The sequence below is a fragment of the Pseudoliparis swirei genome, chromosome 5 (assembly GCF_029220125.1).
Source record: "Pseudoliparis swirei isolate HS2019 ecotype Mariana Trench chromosome 5, NWPU_hadal_v1, whole genome shotgun sequence".
Classification (NCBI taxonomy): domain Eukaryota; kingdom Metazoa; phylum Chordata; class Actinopteri; order Perciformes; family Liparidae; genus Pseudoliparis; species Pseudoliparis swirei.
This window is the reverse complement of record NC_079392.1, coordinates 16,948,988-16,961,733: the sequence shown is the minus strand read 5'-3', so window position 1 is coordinate 16,961,733 and position 12,746 is coordinate 16,948,988. Positions and strand designations below refer to the sequence as shown.

The following is a 12,746-nucleotide window of genomic DNA, read 5'->3' as shown; positions in this document are numbered from 1 at the left end:
TCACCAAACTGTTATGTATTCAAAAAAAACTTGCATGATTGGGGTCTCTTGCTCCACAGGTGGTCTCCTCTCCATGCCGGGAGAAGGGCATCCATTGCTGCCAGTGATCTGCTTCTTGGCACACAAAGAGATTCATTTTACCAGTGTGTTACAGTAATCCATTAAATAATAATCCACGGACATTCATAAACAATATCGTAAATTATTAAACAATAACACACATTCTTTAACAACATGTATGAAGTTATGGTATATTATTAAATCATAATTTACATATTGCTTCAGTAAATTGTCTAATTCAACATTATCTTAATTCTGTTAAAGTATCATAGTTCTTGTAGTCTGACTGGGGGACAGTGAGTTTGACCTTTTAATGTGGTGACAGAAAGCATTGGCTAAAGATTCAAAATATCTCCAGTAAACGAACCTCTGCAAGAATCTGCTTGAATCCCCAGCTACCTCAAAGATACTGGTTTTCCCCCTCTAAATCTTTCTCTGTACTTTTTTCCCTTCCAGAGCGCTCACCTGGCAATGATCGACACTCTGATGATGGCGCACACAGTGGAGACGGTGAGCGTTGAGAAGGTTATGGCCTGCATTCGTCAGTATTCATCTTGCGACCCTGAGGTGAAAACACCTTATGACAACGAAGATGCAGTGAACACCTGGATCAACAAGGTGGGATATGGTATCTTTTTTTAAAGTAACTATAAAAGGACAGACTGTAAAATGCTGCTCATTGGGGTTTTACCATATAATAAACTTGAACTAAATTACCTTGTTTAATATCACAAGTCACAGTTTCACATGTTGCAGGTCGCTCAGAACACCAATGTCAGGCTCTTATAGCTTGTGTGCTGACATTCCACTGTGCCCAGTAGGGTCGCAAGATATTACAGTCAAAAACACTTACACGAATACGATCAAATCTGTTACATGTACACCACTATTTCTTGATGCCCTGAAGCTATGCCATATGACGTATACAGGTGAACTCCAACACTTGAGAAAAAATCCTTGTGGAAATAATAAAGGTGGGATTATCCAGTTCCTTTATAATCTTTTGTAAGTGTTATTGATATAAGGATTACCATACGTTGACGATGGAAGAAAAAAAAAGCAAGCAACCCTACTGAGTTTCCTGAGAGACTCCTGATTTTCATTGCCGTTTTCCGGCCTCCTCCCAGGTCACAATTAATTAATCTTTCTCCAAATGTATTACCCTCTTTTTCCTTTTCGTTATCTCAACCTGTTTCTGGCCCTTGACAGCATGTACAATCCTTACTTTTTTGCACTTGCACCGCAAAACAGCTACACCAAAAGTTGTTTTACTGAAGAAAATTACTTGCGACACAACATTTACAGCATGCAGCGCCCGAGCCATAAATATGCTTTGAGAGTGTACTTATTATTGTGCTCTTATGATTCTTGCAAAGTCCTCTGAAACAAGAAAGCTTTCCTTCGTTTTTTTCAAGTCTGAAGCTTAGCAAGTATGTATGTGTAAGAGAGTAGAAATTAAAAATGAAATGTTTGTGCCTATTTCTTATGATTGCACGATTTAACAGTTGTGTCTATTCCCATCAGCTATGGCACAACACATTGTATGCCAGCTCCTCAAGGCTCGTGGACCTCTCGTCCGTACTCGTTAAAACACACATGCTTGTTTCAACTAACAAGGTTTTTCCATGCTACTGCTTATTTTATTTAGAGGCTGCTGTTAAGCAATATTTTAAATATGTGCAAATGGGGTTATTTCAACCAATTAGAGAACGATCCTAAGGAAATTGACAGACAGACATGTTCTCTCAATGCACTACTTTTAATTAAATCTATAAGCCAATATATTTCCAATGTATTTTTTATAAACAGCTGCTACCAACTACTATTTCATATTTGAGTCCAAGTTTATAAAAAAAAAGTTTTAAAGGAATGACAAGAAAGCAAATGCACACTCTTTAAAAAAAATATCCAGAAAATGCATTACTTCAGTACACATCAGACTTCACAAAATGTGACCGAATACCCTTTGTAACACGCCTAACAGCGGACAGAATTGTCAACTTGTTACACTCGGTTCCAGTTGACTCCAACTCGGTGGAGTGGCGGACTCAATAGACAGGAACCTTTGAACATACATGCTCTGTGTTTGTCAGATTTTTGGTGTTATGAAGTGGTTGGCGACATGGACTGCAAGTGCAGATGGCTCTGGCTTCTCCATACAGTTCTGCAGGCCTCAGTCTGTTTACATTATTCTACTAGGAACACTGGGCTGCTGCCAACTCTGAGCTTCTCACTCACTCACTCACAATAACTAACAGGTGTGATCGTGAAATCCTACTGGTCGGACATACATGTTGGAGTCCCTTTGTGTTCCAAAGGTACAACATTCGCCAGCTTTACTGGATGATTTTGAGGAGACATACTGTAAATTGTCCAGGATTTAGTGATATTTGATTTCATTAATTTAAATTAAACTCAACTCCAGTTGACGGGACATACTTTTGATTCAATTTCAATTGATTCAGAAAATACAATGAAATAGTTGTAAAGTACCAATAACAGAATTACGCATTGTCGTAGTCAAAGTGAAGTCATTTGATTCAGGATCGCCCATGTGCAAATGTTCCACTGGCAAGTAGACTGTGAAAAGTAAAATGATATGATCAACCTTTACTAACTTCTCAATTTAACTATTATGGTCCCTGTGAAATCAGTAAGTAATGAGCTAAAGATGGATTATTAGTCATAATCTGTCTCTTATCGTGATTTTTTTCTTATTGATGATGCTGCCGGTTCAGTGCATTTGAATCTGGTTTGTCTTCTGTCTTTCAGGTAAATGAGTATCTGAAAGACATCGGGGCTCAGGAGCAAAGGAACATGGACACGCAGAGCGCCGAGCCTGCTGGGAGTTCTCTGGTGTGTGTTTTCTTTCTTTTCCTTTCATTCCCAGCTTCAACACTTTACAAGCTAATGCTCTCTACTCCACTCTAGACTTTCCTCTTCTCCTACTCAGACCTGTCCTCACCCCTGGGTCATTCATCCTTTCCCAACTTCTTTTCTCACAGTTTGTCAGGCAACACACTACAACACCATCAATGATGCTGCATTGAGAAATGTGTGAGTTAGAAAGTCTACCTCAGGGAAAATATTGAAACCCTGTCTCTTGTGTTTTAGCCTGCAGAGAGTTGACATTGAATTGAATCTGTGTGTCCACGCACGCGTGTGTCACTGTGTGTGTGGTACTTCCACCAAGTTTGATGCTGATCTGACCAGTCACTGTGCAGATGCAGCAGTGAATGCCTCAGCTATTCCACATAAACTCACACACTTTTGATTGGCAAAGTTGCATAAAAAATAAGTGACCAAACATTTCATCTTCAGATTGTTTTAACAACAACAATTCAATTAAATTCAGTTTATTTTGTACAGCCCATTCTCACAAATTACAAATTTGCCTCAGAGGGTTTTACAATCTGTACATATACGACATCCCTGTCCTAGGACCTCACATCGGATCAGGAAAAACTCCCAAGAAATAGAAAAAACCCTTTCACGGGGAAAATAAATGGAAGAAACCTTCAGGAGAGCAACAGAGGGGAAAGCAATAGATGCCATGTGTACAGAAGCACACATTAGAGTTAAAACACATTCAATGAATATGACAGAGTGTATGAATAGTTGGTAGTCGGCATGGACCACGATCCAGACCTCCATGATCCATCAGGCAGATGGAGGTAGAGAGGAGGAGTGGGCGGAGCATCAGCGTCATGGCATCAGACCCAGCCAGGTCCAATGGACCCTCTGAAACGTAAAGTCACAAGGACTCCGGAGAAAAAGCAGAGTTAATAATGTGCAATGGAGAGATGAAAATTCATTCATAAGTAGAGACAGAAGAGGATATACACTACCGTTCAAAAGTTTGGGGTCATCCAGACAATTTCGTGTCTTCCATGAAAACTCACTTTTATTTATCAAATGAATTGAAAATTGAATAGAAAATATAGTCAAGACATTGACAAGGTTAGAAATAATGATTAATATTTGAAGTATTAATTTTGTTCTTCAAACTTCAAGCTCAAACGAAGGCCAGTTGTATAGCTTATATCACCAGCATAACTGTTTTCAGCTGTGCTAACATAATTGCACAAGGGTTTTCTAATCAGATATTAGTCTTCTAAGGCGATTAGCAAACACAATGTACCATTATAACACTGGAGTGATAGTTGATGGAAATGGGCCTCTATACACCTATGGAGATATTTCATTAGAAACCAGTTTCCACCTAGAATAGTCATTTACCACATTAACAATGTATAGTGTGTATTTTTTATTAATGTTATCTTTATTGAAAAAACAGTGCTCTTCTTTGAAAAATAAAGACATTTCTAAGTGACCCCAAACTTTTGAACGGTAGTGTAGGTGCTCAGTGTATTCTAAAACATCCCCCAGCAGCCTATAGCAGCATATCTAGGGGCTGGACCAGGGCAAACCTGATTCAGTCCTAACTATAAGGAAAGTCTTAAGTCTACTCTTAAATGAGGTGACTGCCTCCCGGACTGATGGTGGAAGCTGGTTCCATAAAAGAGGAGCTTGATAACTGAAGGCTATGGCTCCCATCCTACTTTTTAAGACTAGGAACCACAAGTAGCCCCGCATTTAGTGAGCACAGCTCTCTAGTGGGGCAATATGGTACTACAAGGTCCTTATGATATGATGGAGCATCACCAATCAAGGCTTTGTAGGTTAAGAGGAGAATTTTACATGTGATCCTTGATTTTACGGGGAGCCAGTGCAGAGCTACTGATACAGGAGTAATGTGATCTCTTTTCTTAGTTTTAGTGGGTACACAAGCTGCAGCATTCTGGATCAACTGGAGGCACCTAAGAGACTTATTAGAGTAGCCTGATAAATTGCAGTAATCCAGTCTAGAAGTAACGAACGCGTGAACCAATTTTTCAGCATCGTTTTGGGACAAGATGTGCCTGATTTTTGAAATATTCCATAGATGAAAAAATGCAGTCCTTGAGATTTGCTTCACGTTGGAGTTAACGGACAAGTCCCAATCAAAGTTAACGCCGAGATTCTTTACAGTGGTGTTGGATGCCAGGGCAATGCCATCTACAGAAACCACATCACCAGATAATTGATCCCTAAAGTGTTCAGGGCCGAGTAAAATAACTTCAGTTTTGTCAGAGTTTAATATCAAGATTTGTAATTTTCACCAGTGCTGTCTCGGTGCTGTGGTGTTTTCTAAATCCTGACTGAAACTCCTCAAATACACTATTATGATGTAGAAAATCACACTTCTGGTGTGCGACTACTTTCTCAAGGATCTTAGAGAGGAAGGGGAGGTTAGAGATCGGTCTGTAGTTAGCCAAACTAACTTTAAGGAATATGGGCTTCTTCAGGAGAGGTTTAATGACAGCTACTTTGAAGGAATGTGGTACGTGGCCTGTGAGCAAAGACACATTGATCATATCTAATAGAGAGCTGCCAATTAAAGGCAAAATATCTTTAAGCAGCCTCGTCAGGATGGGGTCCATGAGACAGGTAGACGGTTTAGAAGTAGAAACCGTTGAAGATAATTGGTCAAGGTTGATGGGAGAAAAGCCATCCAAATATCCACACGAGCATACAGCGGCTTCCAAGGCCACTCCGCTTGAGGACAGATCAGCACTGGTTGAGGGCAAGAGATTATCAATCTTGCCTCTAATAGTTAGAATATTTGCATTAAAGAAGTTCAAGAAGTCATTACTACTGAGGTCTATAGGAATACACGTCTCCACAGAGCTATGACTCTCTGTCAGCCTGGCTACAGTGCTAAAGAGAAACCTGGGTTTGTTCTTATTTTTCTCTTTTACTGATGAGTAATAGGCTGCTCTGGCATTACGGAGGGCCTTCTTATATGTTTTAAGACCAGCTCGCCAATTTAAGTGGGATTCTTCCAGATTAGTCGAACGCCATATGCTTTCAAGCTTTCGGGATGTTGGCTTTAATTTGCGGGTCTGAGGGTTATACCAGGGAGCAAACCTCCTCTGCCTCACCGTCTTCTTCTTCAGAGGTGCTATTGAGTCCAGTGTCATTCTCAGTGAGCCTGTGGCACTATCGACAAGATTATCAATCTGGGACGGACTAAAGTTAGACCAAGAGTCCTCTGTCATAGTGAGACATGGTATTGTATTAAATGCGGAAGGAATCGCTTCTTTAAATTTAGCTACAAGCACTGTCAGTTAGACATCTGATGTAGAAACTTTTGACTAACGGTGTACACTCCGGTAGTATATACTCAATGTCAATGCCATATGTAAGAACAAGGTCGAGGGTGTGGCCAAAGCAGTGACTGGGTTTCTGTACTCTCTGACAGAAGCCAATAGAATCCGACAATGAGATAAATGCAGCACTAAGGCAATCATTATCAATATCCACATGAATATTAAAATCTCCTTAAATAATAACAGTTTTAAGGACTAAACGTGTCCACTCCGGTAGTATAAACTCAAAAGTTATGAGGTTGTGGTCTGACAGAAGAGGGTTCTGTGGGAAGACCTTCAAATGCTCAATGGCAATGCCATATGTAAGAACAAGGTCGAGGATGTGGCCAAAGCAATGTGTGGGTTTCTGTACTCTCTGACAGAAGCCAATCGAGTCCAACAATGAGATGAATGCAGCACTAAGGCAATCATTATCAACATCCACATAAATATATAAAAATCTCCTTAAATGATAACTTTATCATTTTTAAGGACTAAACTTAATAGAAACTCTGAAATTTCATATATAAATTCTGAATATGGACCTGGTGGCCGGTACAATGTCACACATGTATTTGGCTGTAATGTTTTCCAGGTTGGATGTGAAAGCCTAAGATCAAGGCTTTCAAATGAATTGTAGTTTAATTTGGGTTTAGGATTTATTAATAGTCTCGAGCAAAGATGGCTGCTACTCCACCTCCTCGACCGGTGCCTCGAGGAATGTGAGAATGGAGCTTGGGGGGGGGGGGGGGGTGCTATGGGGCGGACTGGGTGACGGGGGGGGGGGGGGCTACTCTGTTTCTGCTTTCTGACACGAACCTTGCGTTGTCACAGATATGGCTGTCCGTTGATCAACTTGGTCATGTTTGCAGAAATGAGACGTGCTCCATCCAAAGTGGGATAAATGCCTCATCAGATGAGGTTTCCCCCAGAAGGTCTCCCAGTTGTCTACGTAGCCCACATCGTTGGCTGGACAGCACCTGGACAACCAGCGGTTAGAAGACGACATGCGGCTATACATGTCATCATTGATCACATTGAGGAGAGGACCAGAGAAAACTACTGTGTCTGACATGGTCCTGGCATAAGCACACACAGATTCCACATTAATTTTAGTGACCTCCGACCAGCGTAGTCAGGAGTCATTGCCACCGGCGTGTATTATAATCTTACTGTATCTACGCTTATCCTTAGACAGCAGTTTTAAACTGGATTCAATGTGGCCTGCGCTAGCCCCGGGGAGGCACACGACTGTGGTCCGTGGCTTCGATAACTTCACATTCCTGACTATGGAGCTCCCGATAACCAGAATGGGTTTCTCAGCCGGTGTGTCGCTGAGTGGGGAGAACCAATTAGGAACGGGAAGTGGTCGAGGCTGGTGCACAGCGAGATTCTGTCTACTCTTGCGAGCAGTTATCCAGCGTTCCGGCTGCTCGGGGGCTGCCGGGGAACAGCTAGCAGAAGAAAATGCTTCCTAAAACTTTACATTAAAAATGACAGCAGTCTTTTTTTACAGTCTTGTCACTGACTGATGGCCATGATGTGAACGTTAATACATCCGTTTGTTTGGGGCCCAGGCCTGAGAAACGGTCCCTCAATAACAGCATCCCTAACATCAGGCGGCTCAGTTGTGCTGATTGATGTGTGCACGTTAGTGTTGTGAGTCTGCAGCTGTCTGTCTGCTAAAGTTTATTTAAGAATTAGAAGTAGTATAACTATCAGCACGAACAGTATTGTTCGTAGCATTACAGTTGTGCGATTTGAGCCAAATGAAGGCTCAATGAAATAATGAAATTTATTGGCCCATTATAAAACCTCTCTGCATGTTGATTAGCGGACAGTTTTTTTGTGTCTAACTTAACACTGTTGCTGCCTCAGACATGAGAAGTTGCGTAACAACTGCTGTTATGTTGGCAGATAAAGGCAGGCACAGTTAGCGTCTTGAATATATAAATGTAATTATAACTTTGCATCCATCCTCGTGTTTCCCTTTTCATTCAGGCAAATCAATGCCTTAGCATCCTACTTGCACAAAATACAATAACAATAAAAGAGAGAAAAAAATGGGGGGGTCAGTTGAGACAATCAATCAGAACAAGGTGAGGAATTTATCGTAAACTTCTTTACATGGCAAAAAAAACGCAAAGAAAAACAAGTAATTCAAACTGTAAATCATCATGCACTACAGTTTTATGGATGTTTTCTTTTTACTGAGGTCTAGTATCTCCATCTATCCTCCTATCCGGCCATCACTCCCCCTCAAGACCCTTCTGTCTTTGCAGTATGACTGCAGTGTGAGTCACGCAGGCAACCTCTTTCTCAGTCAGACACAGCCTACGACAACACTGATCACCGTGGGAACACTGTCTTTCTTTTACCTACTGTACTGTGCACAAGGGTGAGAGTGGGTGGAGGGAGGAGGAGGGAAGGGTTGTGGTCAGTGCCTGTAAAGGCAATGGACGAGTAAGGACTAATCCCTTTAAGTTGCAAAAGCTGAGCTGCATGTCTGGGTTCAGAGAATGAACTTTTATGGGCAGAGGGAGAGTTGCAGGATAATTGAAGTGCAGATGAATGGGATGCATGCGTGTGCACATGCACATGAGAAATAATATGCATGTGTGTGTGTGAGGAATGAGTGGGCCTTATCTCTCTCCCCAGGGGTTTGATTGGTAATTTTAAGAGATGTTACACTCTGTATGACCCTGCTTAACCCACAAACCCACAGTCTGAGTTTATCTCCTCCAACTTCTTCTTCATTTAACTGTGGCAGCGAGGTTTTGAGTTGTGTATTTGGAATACATCGTCAAATCCAAAAATGCAGGTAAATTTTTGAGCAATAGTAGCGGTTTGATTCATCAGAGCACCCTTCTATCAAAACTCACTTACAGCTTCCATTGCTCCTACAAACTACTGCCTATGGAATTATCCAGAGACAGTAGCAATGAGTTAAGCATTTTAATGTATTAACATTAAAGGGTACCTGTAGTGCAAAACAACAACGTGCTACATCCATTCGGCGCATCAAATAAATCATATTTACCCCGCCGCTATTGTCAACAATTCACGCATAGCCCGAGGATTTACATTTCTTTGTCAACATTCCGAGTCCGTGAACGCTTCAGGGCGCAGCCATTTTGCTAGTTATTTACTCATGTCAAAGCTAACTATGACGTTGAGTCGTTGAAAGGAATTCAGCCAATCCGGAGCCACTTCTACACGCCTTGCTTCTTGGGATAGATCGGTGGCCTCAAGAATTACACAATCTATATCAGGGGTGCTCAATACGTCGATCGCGGCGACCTGCCAGTCGATCGCGGCGTAGTATTGGTAGATCGCATGACATAAAAAAAAATTGGCCCGCCCCCCTGTCACTTTCTCTATAGCGCCACATTACAGCAGCAGCATGTCATTTCTGTCTCTACGTGTTGCGTTAACAGTCCTCTGCCCGCCGTCTCGTGCGCGCTGGAGCTCCGACACCGGGTTGCGCGCATCGGGACGGACGGAGCAAAGAAAAGTCACTAGCACCCCGAACATGTCGGCCGAACATTGCATCAATGAAAGACATCTCCAGCGCTGGCTTATGCGCGATGTAGCTATCAAGCTCACTCTTTGTGTGAAGCAGATGAGGTCTAATGACACTATATCATCGGACATAAGTTCGTGCTCTTTACAACAAATGCACTCTATGTCTGTTTTTGTGGCACACATTTCACAACTGCACCAAACGTCCACCGACTTGCGTGCACGGTCCGCACGGTGAAGCATCTGTACCGCGGTCCTTCGCATCAACTTCATCAGAATCATCGCTATCATCGCTGTCACAATTCACTAAATGGGGATAGTCTGCTTTTAAAGGTTCAAACAAGTATCCAGTTGCTGAATCAGACAATCTTTCATCGTCCATATTATCAATCTCTCAGCATTTGTTTGCGGCGCCGACGTTGTTTATATTGGTATCTGAACACATCCGCTGTGGCTGGCTGTCGATCTCTCAACGATTTGACGTCACACCACCCGCGACATATTCAAGCTCCAGTGCAATGTCGCATGTCGGAGTTGAGGACTTTGAACAGCCTAAATTACGTATTGTTATTGAATACTGGACCGTCAGTGCATGAATAACCTTTAGAAACACATTATCTTTTGATCTGGCTACATATTCGCTTTCACTACAGGTACCCTTTAAAATGCTTAACGATTCATCGTAAGCAAAAAGAATAGAAAATCATCAGGGTTGTTACAATTTGTTTTATAGTTATCTGTTGCGCTGTTCTAACTATGTGTTTGTTTGAGCATAACTTACAAAAATAAATATGAGTCCTTTATTCATATCCATTCATATTTAATGTCATTTGGATTTGACGGGTAAAAACAAGATACTTAATACATTTTAAGTGGTATATAGACCATGTGATGTGGAATATAAACATGATGGAAAGGGAAGGAAAATATAAAAACATGTATGTAATTATGATTATTATAAATAAATTATTGTTATTCTTCTTTCCTGTAATCATCAAACAAGACAGTCACCCTTATGCTTTGGTATCGGTTTCAAAGGCAGTCCATTCACTGCTAAACAGATAAAACTGATTAACTAATAAATCAGTAAGATTACATGTTCCTCTGAATGCATCAGACGCCTACTATTGACTTAAATTACCATTCAGAGAGCTGTGAGTGACGTCAATCAAATCAGGAAAATCCAAGAAAGCTACAGCTGGTATTTTGTGCTCTTTATTATTCATTTTGGGGGTTTCATTACAAAGCAACAGTATTTTTCTCTCAAGTCATGACTCACCGAAGTTGAGCACCTGCCAGCCATTTTAAATGGCGTTCACGTTTGGTTCTTTGATGCTTCTAGGTAGTGTGAGAATTAGCTGTTAACCAAGCCAAGCCTCTCCTCTGTTGGAATCAGCTTTCATTGCTAGTGGATAGCTAACAGCTTGGTTACATTTATGCAGTGGGATTGTTATTCGTTTTTTTGGCCGAATCCAGATGTTTAGCTGACGATCTCCTCAATAGCAACAATCATTTCCCTATTATGTTGATGTCATACAGGTATTTCTTCATTCTAAGCTTCATCTCAGCAACTTAAACTAGCACAATTCACAGTTAATTTTCAACACATAAGCGGTGAACTTATGTGGATTTAGGGACACAATCAGTGTATCTTTAAAGCAGTATAAGGACGCATACCTATTGATGGACAAAGTCCAACATGCAATACAGATTACATGCAGGTCTCATGATCCAAACTCATCTCACACAGTTGGTCCATATGGCTTTTCTTGTATTGCTAATCGCATTACGAACTAATCTCACTAACAGCTTTGTTGTTGTCTTTTTCTTTTGCTGTGCTGCTGCAGTCTCCAACCAAGTGGTACATGAAGCTTGTGCCCGTAAATCAACTAATCTGTGCTCTCTCATCTGTGTATACATAGTGACCGTCTCTGTTCCCTCCTTAATCTCTCTGTTTCATTACCATATTTGTGTCACATCAACCTGGGACCCGACTGTTACATGAATACAGCCTTTCTCTATCTTCCGCCATTTTGATTTAGAGTGTTCCCTTTATACGGCATCCATGTAATTTATATACAGTAAAGATGTGAAAAATAATTATGGAAATATTACACATGTAATGATTTTCCATTACATGATTAAGCAGTAGTGGGAATTACATTATATATCGGTTCTGGTCTACTGTCTATAAATTGGAGTTTAGATTCATTGGTTACTTTTAATGAAATCTGTGGCATACAGTCGTTTGGCACGAATTTGTGAATATGAACTCTTAAACACTTCCTTGTGTTTGCTAATGTGATGGTCCTTGTCATTTAAACTAGACATGTCCCTTGGGGAATCGCTGAAGAGGTCCCAAGGGATTACTTAAGAATAATAATTTTTAAATGTTTTTAATTAGAATTAAATTTTAGATGTCTGGAAGCAGTTGGCATTGAATTGTTCCAGAGTCCTTAAACCAGCTCCCATTGTAGGCCCGCTTGTATCATTGTCTCTTCGCCTCAAACATTGTGTGGGTTTTAGTAAAAAGCTATTATGTAAATATGAACGACATCAGGCTACACTTTAAGTTACTATGTACACCAAAAATACCGGCCCATCGCTACGAGACAATTTTGACACATTTGTATTTAGAGTGCTGTTTGTAAATCAATATTTAAGTTGAGTTGAAAATGCTTAACATGAACTGTAGGTAATATGTATATGTTATACCATTAGGAATAACGAAGATCACATGATCTAAAACAAATAGTCAGTCAATTGCTTCAGTAGTTTTCGTGCAGAACTAATGTTTACCATTCTGGGTTTTGTTCCCTCTCAATATTTTACAACTCTCGCTGTAAGGCACCACAATAATTAAATTACCTTCATTCATGAGTAAATGTAATGAAGCCTCAAAATGTGTTTAATGAGACCATAACGATACAGCTTTTTATGATGGTGAAACTACTTTACATGACTCATTTAAAA

General features: G+C 40.7%; 1 protein-coding gene across 4 annotated transcripts in view; it reads left to right on the top strand.

Annotated features, from left to right (window-relative positions):
• The window catches only part of camsap2a (calmodulin regulated spectrin-associated protein family, member 2a), a 70,273-nt gene that overhangs the window by 40,337 nt on the left and 17,190 nt on the right, over nucleotides 1–12,746 (top strand). For all 4 annotated transcript variants that reach the window (XM_056414806.1, XM_056414804.1, XM_056414803.1 and 1 more), the window contains exons 3-4: nucleotides 517–678; nucleotides 2,833–2,916. In XM_056414806.1, coding sequence (XP_056270781.1) covers nucleotides 517–678; nucleotides 2,833–2,916 — 246 coding nt within the window. The remainder of the gene's footprint in view (nucleotides 1–516; nucleotides 679–2,832; nucleotides 2,917–12,746) is intronic.